Source organism: Notechis scutatus, chromosome 1 (assembly GCF_049901735.1).
Source record: "Notechis scutatus isolate UNSWTSFEM ecotype Mainland chromosome 1, rNotScu1.2, whole genome shotgun sequence".
In the NCBI taxonomy this organism is placed as follows: Eukaryota; Metazoa; Chordata; class Lepidosauria; order Squamata; family Elapidae; genus Notechis; species Notechis scutatus.
In genome coordinates this window covers 162,641,784-162,664,479 of record NC_142009.1, presented here as the reverse complement: position 1 = coordinate 162,664,479, position 22,696 = coordinate 162,641,784, and the positions used below count along the sequence as shown (strand labels likewise).

At 41.2% G+C, this 22,696-nt stretch overlaps 2 protein-coding genes across 4 annotated transcripts in view; one reads left to right on the top strand and one right to left on the bottom strand.

The window, feature by feature from the left end:
• Window positions 1-264: 264 nt before the first annotated feature.
• DRC11 (dynein regulatory complex subunit 11) overlaps window positions 265-22,696 on the bottom strand; it is a 121,709-nt gene continuing 99,277 nt past the window's right edge. For 2 of the 3 annotated variants that reach the window (XM_087949341.1, XM_087949340.1), the window contains exons 16-19: window positions 11,347-11,433; window positions 9,664-9,841; window positions 5,790-6,028; window positions 265-1,006 (exon numbers count right to left, since the gene is read on the bottom strand). In XM_087949341.1, coding sequence (XP_087805467.1) covers window positions 869-1,006; window positions 5,790-6,028; window positions 9,664-9,841; window positions 11,347-11,433 — 642 coding nt within the window. In that variant the 3' untranslated portion in view covers window positions 265-868. Of the gene's footprint in view, window positions 1,007-5,789; window positions 6,029-9,663; window positions 9,842-11,346; window positions 11,434-22,696 lie in introns of those variants that run through there. The other variant, XM_087949342.1, reaches the window with a different exon arrangement.
• LOC113419529 (nucleolar protein 56) lies at window positions 19,873-21,531 on the top strand. The gene is given in 2 exon segments (XM_026678968.2): window positions 19,873-21,482; window positions 21,484-21,531. Coding segments are annotated over 2 exon segments (1,638 nt in total). The 5' UTR covers window positions 19,873-19,892.

Below are 22,696 nucleotides of genomic sequence, written 5' to 3'. Positions count from 1 at the left end.
AGATGACCATACCATTAGTGATTGTGAGGCGGGTCCAGAAATGCGTGCAACTGGTGCACAAACTGAACCTGTGCAAGGCTTTCATGGCCATAGCTGTCACTAGCTCTTCTAAGCAGGAATGGAGAGTCCAGGAGAGTCCCTATTGTTATGCACCAGTCCTGAGTAGGACATATATACCTGAAAATATATTCACACAAAAAATCACCCAAAGGCCAATGGCACTCAGCAGCTAACTATTTTAAAATAAACTCTGCAAAATACAACTTTTGAATTCTAAAAAATTTATTGGAAACACTAATTTAATATGTTTTACAAGTTTTGTGAGTTATAAACATATGGTCGTCTTCTAGGTATGCACAAGCCTGCAGCTCCCTGTAAGGCTAAGGAAAGACCTATCTCATTCCTTCTGAACTACCTGAACAGAGGATACATGCAGATTACCAGTGGAGCATAGTTCTCATGTCCAAGCAGGAAAAGAAGAAATAAACCACTTCTGAGCTATTAATTTGATTAATTTGAATAGGTATATCACATTCTCACTGGGCAAAGCTCATAAGCACAAATACTGTAAAACGTGTGACTTAACATTTGTAGACAGATATTCAATTACTGTATTTTAAAAACTGATAAATCCTACCTAAATCTAAGTAACTTTAATATAGGTTAAATAATAAAAGAAAAATGCAGTGGTTTGAAGGAACTAAATGTCACACAGAAGTTTTGTCCTATGTTTTTCAGAGTACTTTTTCATATGATGTGTTTACTGGAATCAAGTAGAAAACTTGCAATCCAAGAAAAGGTTCTCCTTTAAATTAGAATATTATAACTACTACTAACTATATAACTATTAGAACTATTAAGACTGTTGTTATTTTTTTGCCTTTTTGCCTTCCTTCTTTTTATCCTTTCCTTTTCCTTTGTCTTTTCCTTTCCCCTTTCCAGTATCTTCCTTCTCCATCAGTGACTTGATTCGTGCTTTTCCTAGGGGAGTCTTGGCATACCAAACCTAGAAAATTAGATAGAAATATTTTTACAAAGCCTGAAAATACATGCATAACATTACTCTGAGAGCAGCTCATTTCTAGAATATTAGGCCAATCAATCAGAATAGAGCTGGAAGGGATATTGGAAATCTTCTAATCTTAATCTTCCAATCCCATGCTCAAGCAGGAGACCACATACCAGTGGTGTCAAGCTCAAGGCCCACGGGCCGGATTCAGCCCACAGGGTGCTTAGATCTGGGCTGGCCTGGAAATAACTAAGGACCAGCCGGTGATGCCTCTGCCAGCCAAAACAGGGTGCTGGGGTGGGGGTGTAAGGTTCCTTGCGCCCCATTTTGGCTGGCAGGGTGCTGCAGGCCATCCAGGCCAAAAAATGGGGCACAGGGGAGCGCATGAGGTCCCCAGCTCAAATTTTGACTGGCAGAGCGCTACAGAAGGCAGAACCTTCTTCATCTTCTGTTTAGCAACAAGAACTAGGTACTCTCCAAGATCTGGATGGCTGATGTTCAGAAGAGCCAAAAACATCTGGCTCTTCACCCAGGTCTTTGATGAGAGAAAGTGAGCCCCTTCGTATCACCGAGTTCGTCATCTTTTATCTTAATCTTTTACCTCTGATTGTTTTAATTGAAAATTTTTTTGATTGTTGTGAGCCACCCAGGGTCATTGGGAATTGGGTGGTATATCAATTTTGTAAATTATTACTAATATTAAGTCCTCCTCTAAGGTGTGTCAGAGGGAGTTACAAAGATTGATGGACTATTGGACAGACAGTTTTTAGAGACATCTGGAGAAATTGTCAATTCATTTATGCTCTGCTCCTATACAGAAGAGTCAATCTCCGTAGCAGCTGGGGACTCTACATGTCTTTGCTGTCTGCATTATGGAATTGAGACTATTTGTGCCAGAAAGTAAATCTCCCTTTGTCTGGAATAGCTGTTTTGAATGCAATGGGAAAAATGCATCTTGAGCCCATGTTAAACACCCACCCTGGCCATACCCCCCCCATGAGCACGCCCCTCCTGCCCCCCTCCCGGCCCTCCGAGGTCAAACACAACCCTGATGCGGGCCTCAATGAAATTGAGTTTGACGCCCCTGCCCTATACCATTTCAGACAAGTGGCTGTCCAGTCTCTTCTGAAAATCCTCCAGTGATGAAGCACTCACGACTTCTGAAGGCAAGCTGTTCCACTGGTTAATTGTTCTCACTGTTTAGTACATTTCTCCTTAATTCGAGATACCTTATCGTTCTCTGAATTCCCCCAAGAATGTTATTAAAGGATGGGAACAATCATTTGCTTGAAGTGGCTCATTACCATTAGTACCTGGCTGTAATACTGAAGCTGTTATATCTGATCCTGTTGCTATCTTTGTGATCAACCTCATTTCCAAGATTGGAGATTTCTCTTTGAAATTGGAAAAGGCAGCAAAAAACACACACAAGAAGTTCTGACAACTTACTAAAATAATCAAGCCCACAGAATATCACCCCTTTTTTCTCCTTAACACAGGGATGAATGACATGACAATGAGCCTGAAAACACTATTGAGAAATTATGAGCAGATAAACAAGAAAGTTAAGAAATTAGGAACACAAGAGGCTTGTGTCTGCTCAGGCTGGGTCAGCGGCTGCTTCTCTCCCCTGCTGCCCCAGCTGAGAGAGCGAGAGTGTCTTTTCTGGCACAACAAAAAGCCTGCAAGTCCTCCTCCCATCGGGAAATGGGCTCTGGCGGCAGAAACAGGATTCAACCTGGCTGCTTCTCTGCTGCTGGCCGGAGCCCGTTTCCCAATGGGATGGGGACTTGCAAGCTTTTCAAGATTGAGTTTAAGAGTGCCCCATGGAAGAAGCTGAGAGCAAAAGTAGCGGCTGCAAGGGCGACAGGGGCATGTGACGTGTCCCTCCGTGGTCCCCTCCCGGGTGACAGCCAGGGCTTTACCTCCTCTTTTCCTCAGAGGCACGGTGTGTGCCTCCCTTCACACTCCTTGTGGAGGGACACGCCACGGCCTTGCTCTTGGCTACTTCCATGGGGTGCTCTTAAAACTCAATCTCGAAGAGCTGGAAGACATTTTGTTTGATTGCCGCCAAACTCGTCTTGCTCAAGACAGCTGCAACAGAAGCAGGAAAAGTGCACCAACTCCAATATCTCTGTCATGCCCCTCTTGGAGTCTGACTCCGAGGGAGAGATGGAACAGCTGACAGGGAGTGGGAGTGTGGCTCCAGTGGTTGTGGAGGAAACTGGGGAAGGGCACAGACTGGATGGGCATTGAGAGGAAGACCCAGGCCCATCATCCTAGGGCACACAGGGAGGAGCGGATAAGGGAGAAACGTGAGTGGCATGGTCTACAGGGGAGGAAGGGACCCTGATCCCCTTCATGGGCTGCAGCTCGGAGGACTGGTTAAAAGGACAAACTGTGCATGGCAAAGGTGCTGGAAGCAAAGTGTGCATTCTTGTCAGAGCTTATCTGTGTTTTGGCTTCCTCCCAACTGTGGTTGCTGCATTATCTGGTAGAAGTCTGCAATTAATTATCCTTGCCTGTTGTAGTAATTCCTTCAGTGTGGTTTGTGTTGGATTTTTTATTTCAAATTAAATTTACTTTGGGTGCGGACTGCATTTATTCCCTCCGTAAACTGTTTTCTTTAAGAGTTTGATATCCTGCAGAGGATAATTTGGCACTGGGACCAAGTTAGAGGCATTAATGGGACTTTCTTTTTGTGACTTGGTTATTTTTGTGTCATGCCCTGGGTCACACCCTGCAGCCTAAAGATAGCCCTTAGATAGCCTAAAATGGTTGGGTAGTTATTGTACTATTAAAGGCTCATCTATGTCTGAATAGATGAAGTCCACAAAGTATTTGAAGGTGAGACTCATAGGAGAATTTCTGAAAAGGAAAACTACTTTGGAATCTAAGAATGAGGATGTGTCAGAAGACAGATGGAATAAAAAAAGACCAAAAGTTTATGTCTGATGGTTATAAAGTAGTTCCACACTAATTCATTGCCTGTGAGATATAGAAAATTGCCACTAACTTAATGTAACTGCTTTTCTTAAATCTAGTTAAATAGAGGATTCCTAGTGCTTAAAAACATAGACGGGTATAAATATGTTAACATACCACATATGTTAAGCAAAGAGACTTGAACCTGGGAAAGTGAAACAAATTGCTTTTTAATGTCTGTTGAATTATTTTTTTAAAAAGTATGAGTAAATAAGGTTTTGACTCCTTTGTTTTCTTGGGAGGGTACTCCCTTTTCAGAGCAGGGATTCCTTTTCTTTCCTTTCCCCCGCCCTGGGATTTCTTTGGCACAACTTTTATCTTTTTCCCTCCTCTCGGCTTTTTAAAAAACTAACCTCCTTCCCCTCTCCCTCCCTTACACACACACACACACACAGAGGTTGGATATTTCTTTCCTCCTGGCCCATAGAGGCAACACCCATGCAAATGACTTAGAGTTGGCCACACCCACCCAGTCATGTGACCAACAACCACGCCCACCCAGCCATAGGGTGGCACCCAAGCCACACCCCTAAATTAAGGCATGCTCACAGAACTGGTTGTTAAGAAATTTGAATCCCACCCCTGGGGTCAACCTGTTCTCCAAAGCAACTGAGGGCAGGACAAGAAGCACCAGATGGAAACTTATCAAGGAGAGATCTTGGTGTCAAACTCCAAGGGGTGTCAAACTCAAGGCCTGCAGGTTGGATTGGGCCCGCAGGGTGCTTAGATCTGACCCGTGGGGCCACCCTGGAACAGTGAAGGACCGGCCCTCCCGAGCTTCGTTTTCGCTGGCAGACCACTCAAGCAACCAGAGGCACCCACAACATGAGTGACATTGAGCTGGCCACACCCACCATGGCCACGCCCCCCCGGCCCCCCGAGGTGAAACACAACCCTGATGCGGCCCTCAATGAAATGGTGTTTGACATCCCTGCCTTAGAATAAGGGGAGGTATTCTGTCAGTTAGAACTATCAGTTAGTGAAATGGCTTGCTTCAGCCGTAGGTACCCCATTACTGGAGGTTTTAAGAAGAGATTGCATAGGCATTTGTTTAGAATATAGGATCTACTGGTTGGGTGTGGGCTGAAGTGGAAGACCTCCAACTTCCTTTCTAATTCTATTTTGTATTCTGACTTCCTGACTGTTTAATAGCCTATGGTGTAGGAACCAGATGAAACTGATTCCAATTCATTAGAATCAGGACCAATCTTTATTACGATCACAGATCAGCACAAAAGTTAAACATTAAAATAAACACATTCTCTAAAATTATTGGAAAATAACTAAGCAAAGTACTAGTAAGAATAAGAATCTTTAGGTATTTTTTCTCTTATTATCATTGCAGCAGCACAGCATTTTGCTATTCCACGAGTGGTGGCTGGATTTGAATCCTGAAGATGATGGTTCACGTAGAAATTACCTGATCTCCCCAGAAATCTCTCTAATAGAGGAAAAATGTATGTTAATCTGATGATCTTGTGGAACCTGCAGCAAACTAGGACATGTGAGTTATCTTCAGCTTCCTCATTGCCACATGTACACATTTGGTCAGCTACTGGATTTTATTATACCTGCCCTGTAGGAGTGCTGAGGAGAGGATATTAAAAGTGCTATTCTACTCTTAGGAAAATTCAGGTCTTTCAGATCTTTGCTGGCTCCCACATACTCTGGTTTCTTTTCAGATTGTATAAATACAATTCATTAGGAAACACACTTCTGAATGTGTTGAGCAAAAGCAGCAACATTCTGAACACTACTTACTCCTCCATAGACAAAAAAAGGCAAATTTCTTAACCTTAAATGTTTCTTCCTCTTCTTTGTACACTGGATCCTGTCTTGCTAGGCAAATCAGGAATTCAACAGCAGTCAGTGGCTTCTTATTCAGCTGCATTAGACGTCTTTCAGTTAGGACTGCTTGAACTGCTCGGAGAATGGTTCCCTGAGCATAACCATCAGAGACCTGTGCCAGGCAACTGATATTTAGTTGTTTGGTGAGAAGCCCTCCATTTTGCTGAATGAAGTGTTTCCATAAAACTGTTAAAATGGTTACAAAAGCAAGGAAATCAACAGTTAGAAATAATCGTAGTAGGTGATAAGCAAAACAGATTAATTACTTTTAACTATTTGATTTTACAGCGGTCTTCTCATTTTAAAGCTATTAAAATTTTTGATATCTGCATATTTTTCAGGAAGATCAGTGTGATTTGTTAAGTCAACTGCAGTTCATACAGAATCAAGCCACTTTTAAAACCCACCTAAAAAAGAGGATATGTTAAGCTCCTTTCCCTGTAAAACAATCCCACTAATTCATCTCTTCAACAGATTAACAGAATTGGAAGGGACCTTGTAGGTCATCTAGTCCAACCGCCCCCGCCCAAGCAGAAGACTGTACACCATTTCTGACAAATGACAGCCAATCTCTTCTTGAAAGTCTCAAGTGATGAAGCTTCCACAACTTCCAAAATCTCATCATTTAGGCCTGCTCTGACTGTAGCCATTCTCATTTGGGATCATATGGAATCACTTTTAAAATAGTTTCTGCAACTAAAATATATGTGATGTGAAAATTAATATGACTAAGACACTTCCTTTTCCAAGATACATTTTCTTCATGAAGGAGATATTTTTTTATTGAACCCAAAGAATTTTTATTTATCTTTGCATAGCATTCCAAGGCTCTCTCTCCAAGAAGAGGGCAATGTCACTGCAAAACATTTAATTTCATATTTAAGTTACATTGTTAAAATTAACATGATTACTCCGTATATATTCAACAGTGTTCCCTTTCTAACGTAAAACAACTTGCAATTTGACTGCAACCTCTGAACAAGATCTATGGATTGCACTCGGGTGGGGGCCGGTCAGATTATATACGATAGTATATGAATTGGCATGAATTACTGGGACTACTTTGCAGGAAAAGCTTAATGTAGTCCACTTTTATAAGTGGGTTTTAAAAGTGGGTTTCCTGGAGCCTCTAGTTGTACAGTTCTATGCTGGATCAAACCAATATCTATTAAGGTAAAGTTAAGGAGCAATGTTGTGGTGTGTTAACTGCATGAGCCAGAGACCCTGACTGGTAGATTACCCTGCTTCTTTACAAGCAAAAAACACAGTTTTCCTGTCACTTCAGCTAGAAGGAGAAAGTGGCAGAATTTCTGTCAATTACATCTGGCAAAAATAGTCCACGTTTTCACTGTTTCATCAATGAACATTAAAAAGGTAGGTCTACTGTTCCATTTTTGGACTTGTTAAAAAGCAAACAATCAGTGAGGGGAAAAACAACCAATGAATGAAGGAGAGGGGCATTCCTACACAGCACACAATAGCTAATTGGATGAAGGATATTTGTTTTTTACAGGAGCAGGTAAACTGGACAGCACAAAACAGTGTTCTGATGCATAGTAGAAAGAGGAGTGGATATTGTCTTCCTGGTTCTTGGAAAAGGTCATTGCACATGCCTACCTTCAAGAAGTGGGGCAATGGGATAAGCTGTATATAATGTAGATTATATTATATAATGTATATAATGTAGATTACATCCTAGGCAAAAGTATCCAGCTATCCTTATTACCTCTTGATTAGAGTTTACATTTGTAGGCGCTACAATGCAATATTTTTGTTTACATAATCCCAGATCTGCCTCACTGAGATAAGAGGCAGACCTGGGATGAGTGATGGAAGTGGAGATGGGTTTATATCTAAATTAAACATTCCAACATGGATAGAAACCTATTAGTCTGGTTTTTCTTGTACCTTTCCTACACAATGCCTGGAATTCTACCCTATTCACTGTGGTTTTATCTGATATGATATATTGGACATTTGCTGATCTTTTAATCCCTTCTAAGAAAGCTGAAATGTGCTAATGGCTTATTCCTCCAAACTGTTCTCTGCAAGCATAGTGCATCTACCATATTCCTAACATGAAAACCTGCTCCCTAAAAGTGGATATTCATATCAAGCCTGATTCATATCAAAGTCATCATCAATTTTCTCTCCTAAGCTTTCACAATTAAAAGAACACTTATGCTTTATAGACTGTGATTTCTCATTGATTGTATATTATTATAGCGCTATTTACAATGCACTATTAGAGAATAACATTTTATTTCTTCTCTTTCTCAGTAGCTCTCAGTTTTAAAACAAGCTAGAAATCTCTGGTCCTAAAGTAATCACTGAAACACACTCACTGAAACACACATGTGCACACACATGCACAAACACACTTCATATAAGACAGAATAGTTATTAACAAATGTAGTTGTCAACATCACACGCAGCTTGGCTCTCTCATTGAATTCTACATCTTACAATTTCTAAATTTAGACTGAGAACTAAATGGCAAGTGAAAATTCAGAACAATAGCATATGAGTTATTATATCACATTTTGAGTAAACACTTTTTATGGGAAATTAAATTACAGTCTTTAATGAACTAAGGCTACCGGAAAATGTGTAGCACTCTTTAATTTCTGGAAAAGCATTTGTTAAACTAAAAACATTCATTTCTCTAATAAGTAGCAAATAAAATGCTTTTTATTATAATTTAGCATTTTTGGTTTAGTTTTAAGGTGAAACTATTTGCAGTGTAAATTCAAAACTATTAAAACAAACATATGGTGAAGAAAATGAAGAAATTTCCTGATAGTTACAATTAATCAGTGGAAAAACTTGCCTGCATAAGTTGTGAGTGCCCTAACACAGGAGATTTTTAAAGAAAAGATTGGACAACATTTGTTTGGAATGGTGTACTCTACTATAGGGTACATACTATAGGGCCGTGATGGCGAACCTATGGCATGCCAGCTGTCGCCTGTTGCTCTTGCATGTTCTGGCACTTGCACCGGCCAGTTGGTGTTTGTGCGCGCGGGAGCGCCAAAAACTGGAAGAGCAGCTCCCTGACGCACATCGCTTGCTGAGAAGCTGATCTTCTGGTTTCTGGCATGCGTATGCGCACCAGCCAGCTGGTCTTCGCGTGCGCATGGCTTCCAGAAACCAGAAGATTAGGTGGCTGGTATGCATGCACATGCTAGAAACTAGAACATTAGCTTCCTGGCGCGTGCATGTGCGCTGGGGAGCTGCTCGTCCGGTTTCTGCCATTCACACAAACACATGCTCCCATTTTGGCACTTGCTTGAGCAGGGGGTTGGACTAGAAGACCTCTAATTTTGTAATAAGAGCCATACCAGTTTCTTTTTCTTTCTTTCTTTCTTTCTTTCTTTCTTTCTTTCTTTCTTTCTTTCTTTCTTTCTTTCTTTCTTTCTTTCTTTTTTCTTTTCTTTCTTTCTTTCTTTTTCTTTCTCTCTCTCTCTCTCTCTGTGTGTGTGTGTGTGTGTGTGTATGTGTAAGCGTATGTATATATATTAGGGTGTGTCAAGTTTTTCAACTTTCAGTTTCCAAACATTAGGGGTGCTCAAAAGTTATGACATGCCTTGGGGATAGAAATTTTGGCTACTTCAATATAATTTAGATATGCTTGGTAAATATTGTAACTTTTTAATATTTTGTTTGTTTTATGTATATGTACATGTATGTTTTATGTATATGTATATATGTGTGTTTCTGAGATTCAGCAATTAATTTTCAAGTAGCAAACTTAATGCATAAGTACTTTATAAAATTTTGAGATATCTTTGCATAAACTAGTTCTGTTTTCATATACTTGCCAAATCTTGAAGCATAATCTGGCCGCGGCACCAAAATTATTTTCTTATAAACTTTGCAGAAGGGTTTGATGTCTGCATCAAATGGCCGGTTAGTGGTTCCAATGATTAAAATTCGATCTTCAATTTTTAGAGTTTTCAAAATTTTGGGAAGTTGTTTTTTCAAACGTTTAGGATCCATCTTCCAGAACAAACACAAATATATGCAGTCTTTAATTTGATCAAGCAAGATGTGTAGGATTTTTATTTGCAGCTATCCATTTCAAAACAAACTTACTTGATTTCACAGTAACAAAGGAAATATGCAGTGGTAGATTTCACTCAAATTAACTTTTGAATCAATGTCATTTGTTTAAATCAAGCTAAGCAATATAATTAATAATACACACACATGGATGTGTGTATTATAGGATTGATTGCCAGGTTCATATTATAAATGTTTTGAGGATCAACCTCTTCAACCACTTCAGAAAATGATGGATTTTTTTTTTTTACAGACAGATGCACAGTTGTGGAAAGAAGCAAATCACATCACAACCAAGGAAGAGCTTAACTTATAGATTTAACTTCTACGATATCTGTATACATAAATTGTATTTGCATTTAAATTTTATATACATATATTCAACTGCATATATATGTTGAAAATTGTCATTTATTAATATCTGTTGGACCCAAAAGTATTAATGGTAATCTCTTCTGTATTCTTCTTTTATAACCTTGGTATGTAAAACTGCAGAAGAACTTTAAACAAAACCTTCAGATACCTATGAATTCTATGAATCTGCAGATAAATAATAAAAAATATAAGTGTAGCATTTAAGTGTAGCATCTGCCATAATCTAAGTTTAAGTTTCTTTTGCAGTTTTGGATATAAGATTTACAAAATATATCAAAGCATCAATATATACTACTACAAAAACACAGACTGTGAAGAAACTTAACAAGGAACTTTTTATCAGTGTGGCAAACATTTTAGCCAGCAGAGGGCAGCAATAGTATCAGAGTCAATTTAAATATTTCTTGTCATTTTTCAAAGTATGATTCTTGGAACTATTTTTAAAATAATTTATTAAATATAGAGCAAATGGTAACACTTTGGATCAAGACTGCTTTTTAACTAATAGATTACTGGTTGGCACTTTATCACAAACATGAATTAAAAATAGATTAAGAGAATTAAGAAATAATAAAAACATAGTTGCATAATAGGGAGTTCAGATATTTATACAAACATGAATCATCTAGTTTAAAAACTTTTAAAACTCATTATGATTCAATGATTAATTTTAAAATCTGATCACAGCACATTGTTATAAAATTAATAATGCCAGCCTTTTCAGTAGTTATAATTCTCTTTAAACATGTGACAAATTTAAATTTGCTTTTACTTCTTATTTGCTGTTAAAACGGATCTGGTCTTGTTTCTATTGTGCTTAGTGAAAAATTCTGTGTTAATCAAAAATTACTTACATTTCTTCAACAAGGATATATATTTGTAACAATAAACACAATTCAATTTGCCTTTATTATTATATAATTAACATGCAATAGATTGATGACTAATTGATGTTGTGTGTTCCAAAACCATAAACAAATAAATAAGTAAATGAATGAAAAATTACCAATTAATGTAATTACCAATTAAAGCCTGTTTGCTTGTATCATATATAAAAATGGATTTACCTCTTTTTCAGTTTTAGGTACCCTTCTGTAGAATGTTTTTTCTGTATCTCCAATCCATATAACTGAAGGCTGTAACTGTCTGGCAACCTAGGAGATTAAAAAAAAAGATTATTTTTTTTCAAATAAGGAAGTGGTTTGCTTATTTTTTAATTTTCCAACCTAATCTTCTGATGGTCTCCCAGCCAACTACTAACCAGTTCTGACCTCCCAATAGAAAGGAATGTCTGTAACTCAGGGTTAATATAAGATCTTGGTGCTCTTTGCTTGCAGACATTTCTTTACATTTCACTACCCAACTAAGCAACATCATGAGCTTGACATGCCTGCAGGCAAACAACCAAGAGCACTGAGAACTCGAGTTCTGATGTTGCTTATTTTTTTTCAAGATTTGCTAGATGCTGTCACTTGCTGTGATCATCAAGGTCTTAAGCATAGATCAGAAAATTTAGAAGAGAAATCTTATTCATCTTCACCTCTACCTTCTACTCTGTTTCCAAACATCATGAAAAGTTGACCTCCTCCATCTATAATACATCTTCTCAACAACTGGGGGGAAAAAGATACTCTTTGCATGCATAGATCCATTTTGATCACATAAATTACCCTATTTGCCGGCGTGTAAGATGACTTTAATAGGAATCCCTCAGCTGTAAGAAATGGTTGCAAAGTGGGTGTCAGCCCCCAATCCATCCTGAATCAGATTTGGGGCTGCCATGAAGAAGGATGCCACCTGGGACGATGGCTACCGCAAAATAAGAATTGGCATAGGACCCAAGCCTCCCCTTCTCCAATCCGAGAACAAACAGCCTTTGGGACCCAGGGGCCATCCTAATTGAAGATTGTGAGAGAGAGTGGCTTCCATGAAAGAGACACCACCAGGTTGCCCACACATATCCAAAGAATATCAAGATCTGGCAGAGGTTTTCAGTGAGGAGGAATGCAACATACTTCCTTCTCACCTTCCCACTGACTGCACCATAGAATTCATCCCTGGGGCGAAACTACCCAAACCAAAAATGTACTCAATGTCCCCAAGAGAGATGGAGGAACTAAGAAAATACGTCGACTCCAATTTAGCCAGATTGTTCATCCAGCCAGCTAATTCACAGGTCGCCATCCCCATGCTATTTAAAGAAAAGAAAGATGGGGGTGGGGGATGAGACTTTGCATTGATTTTCGCAGAAAACGTGGTCAAAACACCTACCCCTTCCCTCATATGAAGGACCTACTAAACCATTGGACAAAAGGCAAAATATTTACCAAGCTAGACCTGTGGGAAGCATACTACCAGGTCCGAATAAGAGAGGGTGATGCATTCAAATTGCTTGCTTGGTAGTTTTCAGTTCAAAATAATGCCTTTTGGACATCAGGGAGTCCCCACAGTATTTATGCAACTGATAAATGAAGTATTGCATGAGTATCTCTATATGAAAATGCGACCAGGAAAGCCACCGGGTCTACTCCAAATGGTAGCTGATCCCAGTTGTTCCTGGGAGGAAATAGCGATGGACTTTATTGTAGAACTTCCAGAAAGTGGGGGGAATACAGTTATTTGGACAATAGTTGACCTATTTTCTAAGCAAGCACATTTCATCGCTTGTCCTGGATTACTGTCAGCCGAGAAGTTAGCAAAAGTGTTCATCAAACAGATTTACAGACTTCACGGAGTGCCTCGACAAATAATCTTGGATTGAGGAGTGCTGTTTACCGCTAAATTCTGTAGGGAGTTCCTGCGGTCCGTAGGATCCTCGCAAGGGTTGAGTTCGGCTTTTCATCCAAGTACGACTGGGGCCGCCAAACAGAAAAACTCAATGGTGGAACAATACCTGAGGTATTACGTGGACTACCAACAGGACAATTGGGCCGAGCTGCTGCCATTTGCTGAGATGGCTTATAACAAAGCAGTCCATAGTAGTACTGGTTTAACCCAGTTCCATGTTACTAGCGGAATGGACTTTGTGCCTACTCCTGAACTGTCTAGGGAGCCTCCCACTCGATATCCTTCGCCAAATGGATGGACTCGCTAAAAAGGGTGGGAGGATACCAAGCATGCTCTTACCCAAGCAGCTGAGAAGTACAAAGGTAAAGCAGATAAGCATCAGCCGCCACAAGTCCCTTTCAAAGTGGGTGACAGAGTCTACCTGTCTACTAAACGTATTAGGCTGAGACTGCCTACTAAGAAACTGGGTCCCAAGTTCTTAGGTCCTTTCTCTATAGTGAAAGTTATAAACCTGGTAATTGTGCAGCTGAGTCTCCCTTGCTTGTTGGGAAAAGTGCATCCGGGTTTCCATAGTAGTTTACTGAAATCAGCTGTTACTTCCCAAGTAAGACCCAGCGATCGACCAGCACCTAAGCCAATACTGTTCCAAGGGGAAGAGCATTTTGAAATAAATAAGATTCTTGATTCTAGGTTGCATAGAGACCGATTACAATATTTAATTCAGTGGAAGGGGTACTCTTTGTCTGAAGCCACTTGGGTAAAAGCTGAGATGTAAAAGCAGATAGATTAGTAAAGCAGTTTCATGAAAAATTCCCTGATAAGCCAAAGAGGCCCCTTGGGGAGGGGAGAGGTGGTTAGTTGCTGTGGATTCTAACCCGCCACTTATTTCATGTCAGCATGTTATCATCACTTGAGGGAAAGCATCCTGTCAGCCCCGGATCCATCTTGAATCAGATTTGGGGCTGCCACAAGGGAGGATGGGTAACTGTGGGAATGAGAGTTAAGTGAGAAGGGAGGATAGTCGCAGCGACATTCTTTCACCAGAGTTCAAGGTTGAGTTGCTGGAGTTTGGAGGGGACTGACTGGACTTGACGGGAGTTCAGAATGGAGGTGGATTGGAGAGGGTGACTTGAGGGTCATCAGTAAGGGGACTGGGCAGTTTCCGGTTTGTCGGCTTCGCGAGCGGCAGGGATTTGCGGAGCTGCGCGATCCCTGCCGCGCTAGCCGTTTTTGGGGCTCCGACCCAGACGGGTGCGGAGCTAGGCACCTGCAGGGGCAGCTGAAGGTAGGGGGATCCGGAGAAGGGTTTGGGGGTGTTGTAGACCCCCTTCCCGGCCGGCAAAACCCCTTTTCCCAGGACGGTGCAGCGGCGGAACCGTAATGGCCGCCACAAAGAAGCTGGCAGCCGGGTAAGAATGCGCAGGAGGAAGTGGAGAAAGTGCTTGAGAGGAGAAAGTTTTTCTTGGTTCCTAGGACTCTAAGACATATTTAACAAAATTCCTGAAAAGTATGACTTTCTGAATGATACCTTCGAGAAGAGGAAAAAAAGCGGCAGTTTAATGGTGCTGAAAGGATAGCTTACCCTCTTTTTTACGGAATAAAAAGTGAACATTAAGAAACTTATTTTTTTAGGTGAAAACTGGCTCTAAGCGGTGAGTGGGAAAGAGAGGACTTAAAAAAAAAATTGTATGCTAAGACCTTGTTGGAGGAGATGCCTTAAGGATTGAAAGACTAAAATATATTGCAATAAGACTTTAAGAAACAGATTTGGACTTTCTTTTCTCTAATTGATACTACCCCAGGAGGAGAGTGGGAACTCTGTCTTGGTTTGGACTGACTGAGAACTTTGGGTTTGTCTTATTTTTCCTTTGGAATATTCTGGCTGTTGTAAGAGAAAAGAAAAGAAAAGATTTATAATGGCTTCTTCTATCGAGGAACTGAGAAAAGATTATGAGCAAGCAAAACAAAATGGTAAAGCTGGTGTGAAAGAAGCCTTCCTTTTTTTAGAAATGGCGCTTATTAATTATCAACAAACATTGCAACAGATGAAGACAGCAGAAGAACAAAGAGAGGAAGCCATCTTTAATAAATCTCAGAACTCGACCAAGAGGGAAGGAAGAGGAAAAAGAAGAGAAATAAAGGACTTAAGATTTAAAAAAACATTTAAGAAAGGGAAAAACAAGGTGCAAAATCAATATAAGGATGGTAAACAAAAGGGAAGAGGAATGCGACAGAGAAGGGAAGCCAGTAAGGCAGAGGCTAGAAGAAGGGGGCTAGAAAGGTTTGTTGGGGGAAGAAAGAAAGGGAAAAGGTGGAGAAAAGCTACAAAGTTTTGAAATTAAATGAGAAAAAGAAAATTTTTTTAGCGATAAAGGATAAGTATAATTTCTTCAAAGAGATTTTGCAAGGTACATAAGATGATATTGTAGTATTGTATCAGAAATAGAAAATTTAAATGGCTTGAGAGTTGATAAGAGATTAAAATGTTGGAATGTTAATAATGATTGGTTTGAAAATATAATATGAGGGGAGATTTAGAATATTAAACTTTAATTAAAGAGTTTATTAAGATTATGGTATTGATGTTATTATAAAACTTTCATTATAGTATTTTGTTTTTAATATTTAAATCTATTGCTTAACTATGTATTTAATTGTTTTAGATGTATTATTCAGTTAGAATGTACCAAGCAAAATCGGATTGGGTATTTTAAAGATTAATTTGATTAATTTAGTGGGGAGATAGAAAGGCATCATACTCTGATTAGTGATTTCAGGAGAAATTTCTTTTCTTTTTAAAAGGAATGAGACAAAGGTATAATAGAGAATGGACAAAAGATATAAATATAATGACTCAAATTAAGATGATTAATTAAGATAGAATTAAGAAGAGTGAAATATGTGGAGAAGTTAATATAGAAGACTTAGAATGGTAAATAAAATAAGTAATGATATGTAAGATGAGCCTGAATATAATTGAAGTCCATGAAAAGAGAGATACCTGGGTCCAAGTTACTTTCCAAAAAGATCTTTTTTATGTTTTGTGTGTTGTGCGATTATGTTGTTTTTTTGGAGGGGGGAAATTGATAAAACCTTGTAGAAATATAGAATGAGAACAATGGTAACTAAGTCAGAAAGAAGTAGATGAAATAATAATAATAAAATTGAATAAGAGTAAAGAGAAATAAAGGGAAATTGGATAAGAGGTTTTTGGTATGTTTATATGGAAATGGTTTAAAACAGAATTATAGTTTATCTGACTTGTTAAATTTATAATGGAAAAAGGTTTAAACATGTAATGGATAATGATGACTTGTGTGTTTTGAAAATCAATAAAACTTGTTTTTTTAAAAAAATAAAAAAATAAAAAAGTAAGGGGACTGGGTGTGAGTTTAGTATAGCAGGGGGAAAACGTGAGAATTCAGATTAGGGTTTTCCTCAGATGTGCCAATATGACTTCTCTAATAAATTCTTACTTGGATAGAGTTTGTCTCTGAGTGGTGAATTGGGATGGAGTTTGATTGGAACGCTGACATTGAGTTCACCAGGTTTATGTTATTCCAACTATATCATATCTACCTTCATGTATTAGTAGTTCAAATTCACCCTGCTTGTTCCCCAGATTTTGTGCATTTGTATATAGGCACTTGAGATCTTTATGTCTGATGCTGGCTATGCTTCCTATGTCTCTTATTTGGTGTTTGTTGTGGGCAATGTGCTGACTCTGTACTTAAAGAGGGCTGAAGCACTGTGAAGTGGTATATAAGTCTTAAGTGCTATTGCTATTGCTACCTACATGGCGGGTGTGTGTGTGTATGTATGTCTCTCTCTGTGTGTGTGTGTGTGTGTGTGACACATGCAGTTAGAAACCCCAAGGTTCTGATTTAAGCTACTATTCTTCAACATCTTCATAAACAATTTTGATGAGGGGATAGAGGGGAATACATCAGATCTGCAGACGATACGAAGCTGGGGGAAAAGCCAACACTTTAGAAGATAAGCTCAAGATCCAGAAGGATCTTGACAGACTTGAACACTGCGCCCTATCCAACAAAATTCAATTTAGTTGTGGGAAAAATAAGGACTTACACTTAGGCAAGAAAAAACAAATGTACAGGTATGGAACAGGTGGTACCTACCTCAATTGCAGTAGCTGTGAGAGGGAACTAGGAGCCCTACTGGACAACCACTTAAGTATGAGCCAGCATTGTGCTGCAGCTATCAAAATAGCCAATGAAATGAAAGAGCTCGAGTTTTAGATGGAAATTAAATTAATCTATTTTACAAAAAGGAAAAGACTGTAAAAAGAAACTGCAGGAATACTTTGAGAATAATTTGGGGAAAGGGACAAGTTTAATGACAATATGGGATGCTAGTAAAGCGTTTATGAGGGGCTATTTTAAACAGTATAATCGCTTAGAGAAGAAAAAATCCCAGGAAAAGATTAAAAAAATATTGGATGCAATTAGACCAGGAGTGTCAAACTCAAGGCCCGGGGCCAGATCCAGCCCGCAGGGCCATCCTGATCTACCCAATGTGAAGAAGAAAAATCGGCCCAGTCCAGTGGTGGGATTCAAATTTTTTACTACTGGTTCTGTGAGCGTGGCTTGGTGGGCGTGGCAGGGGAAGGATACTGCAAAATCTCCATTCCCTCCCCACCCCACTAACCTGCTTTCCAGCTCTGTTCTCCTGTGCAGGGCAACAAAAGAAGACTCAGCCGATCAGCTGGGACTCGGGAGGCAGAGAATAGATGGCAGGGTCAGTCAGAAGTGGTATTTGCCAGTTCTCCAAACTACTCAAAATTTCTGCTACCGGTTCTCCAAACTGCTCAAAATTTCTGCTACGGGTTGTCCAGAACTGGTCAGAACCTGCTGACTATTACCTCTGGCCCAGTCTACCCAGCTTAAGAGGAAAGATCAAGCCAGCGTGGTTTTGGCCCGGTCTATCCAGTGCAAAGAGGAAAGATCAGGCCAGCATGGCTTCAGCTCGGTCGACCCAGTGTGAAGAGGAAAGATCAGGCCAGCGTGGCTTTGGCCCAGAGTTCCAAGATGGCGGCAATGGAGGAAGCATAGTTACATTTCAGAGAATTAAAAGGCCCTTTGAAGCGAGGTGAGTGGAGAGGCAAAACGAACCGGTAGAGAACAACGAGGTGAGCCAATGAGCAAGTAGGGCCCAGCTGTGGAGCAGGGAGGAAAATCATCTGTAGGGCAGAGAAGAGAGCCGACTGAGGGCAAAACAACTGGCAGAGAAGGAAAAGGCAAACTGGTGAGAGAGAGAAGTTCTTCTTCTATTCCCTCACCTAAGTTGGTTATGAAGATATTGAAGAGTACTGGGCCTAAGACAGAACCTCGGGGTACCCTACTGCTTACTTCCCTCCATGTAAACTTAGACCCATTAAAGACTACTTGTTGAGTATGGTTTGTCAGCCAGTTGCTAATCCATCTGGTGGTGATGCTATCTATCCCACTTTTTTCTAGCTTACCAAGAAGTAGTTTGCAGTCTACTTTGTTGAATGCCTAGCTGAAGTCTCAGTGTACTATGTCCACACTATTTCATTTTTTATTTTGAATATTGTATGCACAAAAATGGAAGGACACTTTGATTCCTGCTATGGCTGAAATGGCAAAACGGAGATGTCTGAAATGGCAAAACTGACCACTCTGATTAAAGAATATAAGCACTTTTGTTTCCACATGGAGAGTGCTTCTGAACTTCGTGCTTGATGTGGAAAAGAATGCAACTCTGACTTTGGGTTTTACTGATTAGATTGATAGATCTTTATAAAAATGACTTATCATATTATTATGAAAAAACAAAAGGCTGTGATTTGATGTTAATGCCTTATTTTACTGTAACGGTTGGAAGTCAATGCTCCTTTTTCTTTCTTGTTTTTCCTCACTTCTTCTTTTCCTTCTGCCCCACTGCTTTTCTATTTACTTTATATTTTGTGTTTTATAATACTTTATAACTCAATAAAAATGTAAATGACAAAAAAAGACTGGATAGCCATTTGTCCAAGGTCCCTTCTAACACTGTTATTCTGTATTCTAGTATGACATGATCATTCTCCTGCAAAGTTCCTACAACTTCCACTCTTTCAATCATTATTAGTAGAAATTAACTCCACTATAGGAGACCCTCTAGTTCCCTCCTCTAACTTTTGAATAAGAAAATGGTCAGCTGGGCATATCATTGTTAAATAAGCTATGCAGATACTGTGTTGTTTTTGTCATCATCACCATCATTCAAAATGCAACTTTCATGTGATGTTACAGGTATATTTTAAATCATTTAAAATTAATGTATATGTCATTAGTTTTACAGGGGAATAATCTGTATCCTTAGGATGTGTTCACACATGAGGAAAGTTTAGAGATAATCATGATAATTAACCTTCACCATAAATGTGTGTCATGTGTGACTAAGTCCTTAGGGTGCATTGCACATCCCAAATGAAATACATGTCAAGTTCATTCATTTTAGTGGCCTTGAAAATATTTTTAGTGGTCACTTCAAATGCACATTGATTATACGTGTGGATCATAAAAGCTTTCATTTTAATTTTACCAATTACTAGACGTAAAAAATTCCTTGACTCTGTACAATTTATAATTTACAGTTTTAGAAAAGGGCAATGTATATTACTAATCTGAAAAACTTATATAACATATTTATGTAACTAATATACATAAATGTAACTAACAGGGGATGAGGGTCGTAGGGTGGGCGGGCGGCGTGGCTGGGCCTAGCGAGGTCTCTCCCAATCCTTCCCTTCCCCTCCAACGCCTGACTCCCTCCCTCCGGTGTTCCGCAGGTGCAGCTGCACATGCTGTTCGAGCACACGGCGGGCTACGTGCTGCTGGCGGTGCAGCCGACGGAGGAGGTGCAGCTGCTGCAGCCGCAGGTGGAGGAGAACGCGCTGAGCCTGGGCTGCTTCCTGGCCCTGGTGTGCCTCGAGGCCTTCTTGCCCTTTCGCTCCGCCCAGGCTGCGCTAGAGAACATGAACGCTGTCTTGAAGGGGCTGCTGCACGAGGACCTGGGGCTGCTGCTGAAGACGAGCCTGCCGGCCAAGAAGAAGAAGAAGGTCCTGCTGGGCGTGGGTGACCCCAAGATCGGCACCGCAATCCAGGAGGAGCTGGGCTACCCGTGCCAGACAGGCGGCATGGTGGCTGAGCTCTTATGAGGGATCCGCCTGCACTTCCACAGCCTGATCAAGGGCCTGACCGCTCAGGCCGCCTCCAAGGCCCAGCTGGGGCTCGGACACTGCTACTCCCGCGCCAAGGTGAAGTTCAACGTCAACCGGGTGGACAACATGATCATCCAGTCCATCAGTCTCCTGGACCAGCTGGACAAGGACATCAACACCTTCTCCATGCGGGTCAGAGAGTGGTACGGCTATCACTTCCCAGAGCTGATCAAGATTGTGAACGACAACTACACCTACTGCTGCTTGGCCAAACTAATCGGGAATTGCAAGGAACTGAGCGAGGAGAGCCTGGAGGCCTTGGAGGAAGTTGTCATGGACAGTGCCAAGGCTCAAGCCATTCTGGATGCCTCCCGCTCCTCCATGGGAATGAATATCTCACCCATTGACCTCATCAACATCGAGAGCTTCTCCAACCGAGTCATCTCCCTCTCTGAGTATCGCAAAGGTTTGCAGGAGTATCTCCGCTCCAAAATGAACCAGGTGGCTCCCAGCCTCTCGGCCTTAATTGGAGAAGTGGTGAGGGCTCTTCTCATCTCCCATGCAGGCAGCTTGACCAATCTGGCCAAGTACCCAGTCTCGACAGTTCAGATCCTGGGGGCAGAGAAGGCCCTCTTCAGGGCCCTGAAGACCCGGGGAAACACCCCCAAGTACGGCCTGATATTTCACTCCACCTTCATTGGGCAAGCAGCGGCCAAGAACAAGGGGCGCATCTCTCGCTACCTGGCCAACAAGTGCACCATTGCCTCTCACATCGACTGCTTCTCAGAAGTGCCAACCTCTGTCTTTGGAGACAAGCTGCGGGAACAGGTGGAGGAGTGCCTGGCCTTCTATGAAATTGGGGAGGTCCCTCGCAAGAACCTGGAGGTCATGAAGGAGGCTGTGGAGGAGGCTTTGGAAGTAGCAGCTGCAATCAAAAGAAAGCTGGAGAAGAAGCAAGAGAAGAAGCTGAAGCAAGAGAAGAAGCGCCTGAAGGCTTTGGCAGCAGCTGCAGAAGCAGCGGAGACGCAGAACTCCTCGCTCCTGGAGTCTCCCGAACAGGAGAACGAGGTGAAGGCCAAGAGGAAGAAAAGGAAGTCCCAAGAGGTGGAGCCAGAGCCGACCAACAATGGCCTGGCAGACGAAGAAGCGCCTTTGCTCAAGAAGAAGAAGCACCGTCAGGCTCCGGTGGTGGTGGTGGCAGAGGAGCCCCCAGCCCCCCAGGGGAGAGAAGAAGAAGAAGAAGAAGAAGAAGGCCAGGGTGGAAGAGGACGACGACTAGAGCATGGATGAGAAGTCCATCCAATTTCGCTTCTTCAAACAAAGCTTTGGGGTATTTTTCCCCACAACCCAGAACTTTCAAGGCAACGAGACGGCAGCCCAGCCAGCAGCTCTGGCGCAGAAGGAAGGCTGCTCCAAGGGGGACCAGACAAGGCATGGACGGCCGGGCTTCTCCCCAAAGGCAAAGGGAATGGTCTGGGCTTCCGGCAGAGGGAGAGAAGGAGAAGCAGGTCAGGCCGAGACCGCCCACGAGGTCCCTGTGCCAGCCCATCAGTGGGGATATGGGGGCCAGCAGGAGTGCCTGCTACAGGACTGTAAACCCAAATGGTCTTTAGCTCACACCACATAATAATGTACTAACAGGGGACATGAAAGGAGCCTCCCTGAAGAACATGTGCTGTTAACACATTCAGGCATCCCCTGAACAACAGTTTATAGCTGGTTAATCCTTTCAATCCAAAAGCATCCAAAGTATAGTTGAGGTGCTCATTCCCACCTGTAAAAGTACCTGTATACTAAAAAGGATGTTTTCAGGTCCACAGATGATTAATATTTCCGTAAACATTCAGGGTTTATCTGAATGTAAGAAAGAACTGTTGCAGGACTTGTGCCAAAAAGAAAACTGCAATGTCGTGTATATACAGGAGACCCACAGAGACAACTATCAGAAAAGACCTAAAATACAGAGCATGCAGCTTGTTGCAGAGAGGCTCCACCAACCGTATGGCAATGCAGTTTTTGCGAAGCCTGGTATCCAGGTTCTGTCCATGACAATATCAGAAATAAATAACATAGAAATAATTACTGTAGAGCTGAGCAACTGCATGGTCACTTCAGTGCATAAACCACCACTAACTGAGATCAAGGGTGATGAATTTAAAAGATTCAATAAGGATAAAATAAATTTTGTTATTGGAGACTTTAACAGTCACAGCAATATCTGGGGCTGTCCCTGGGGTGGGATTCAAATTTTTTAACAATCAGTTCTGTGGGCGTGGCCATGTAATTGGGTGGACATGGCTTCTTCTTCTTCCTCTTCTTCTTCTTCCTCCTCCCTCCTTTTCTTCTTCTTCTTTCAGCCCCCCCCCCCTGCTCCATTTTTTTTTGCCTCCTGGGCCTTAGGGAAGCCTCCTGGAGGGGGGCGTTTTTGCTCCCAGAAGGTTCCC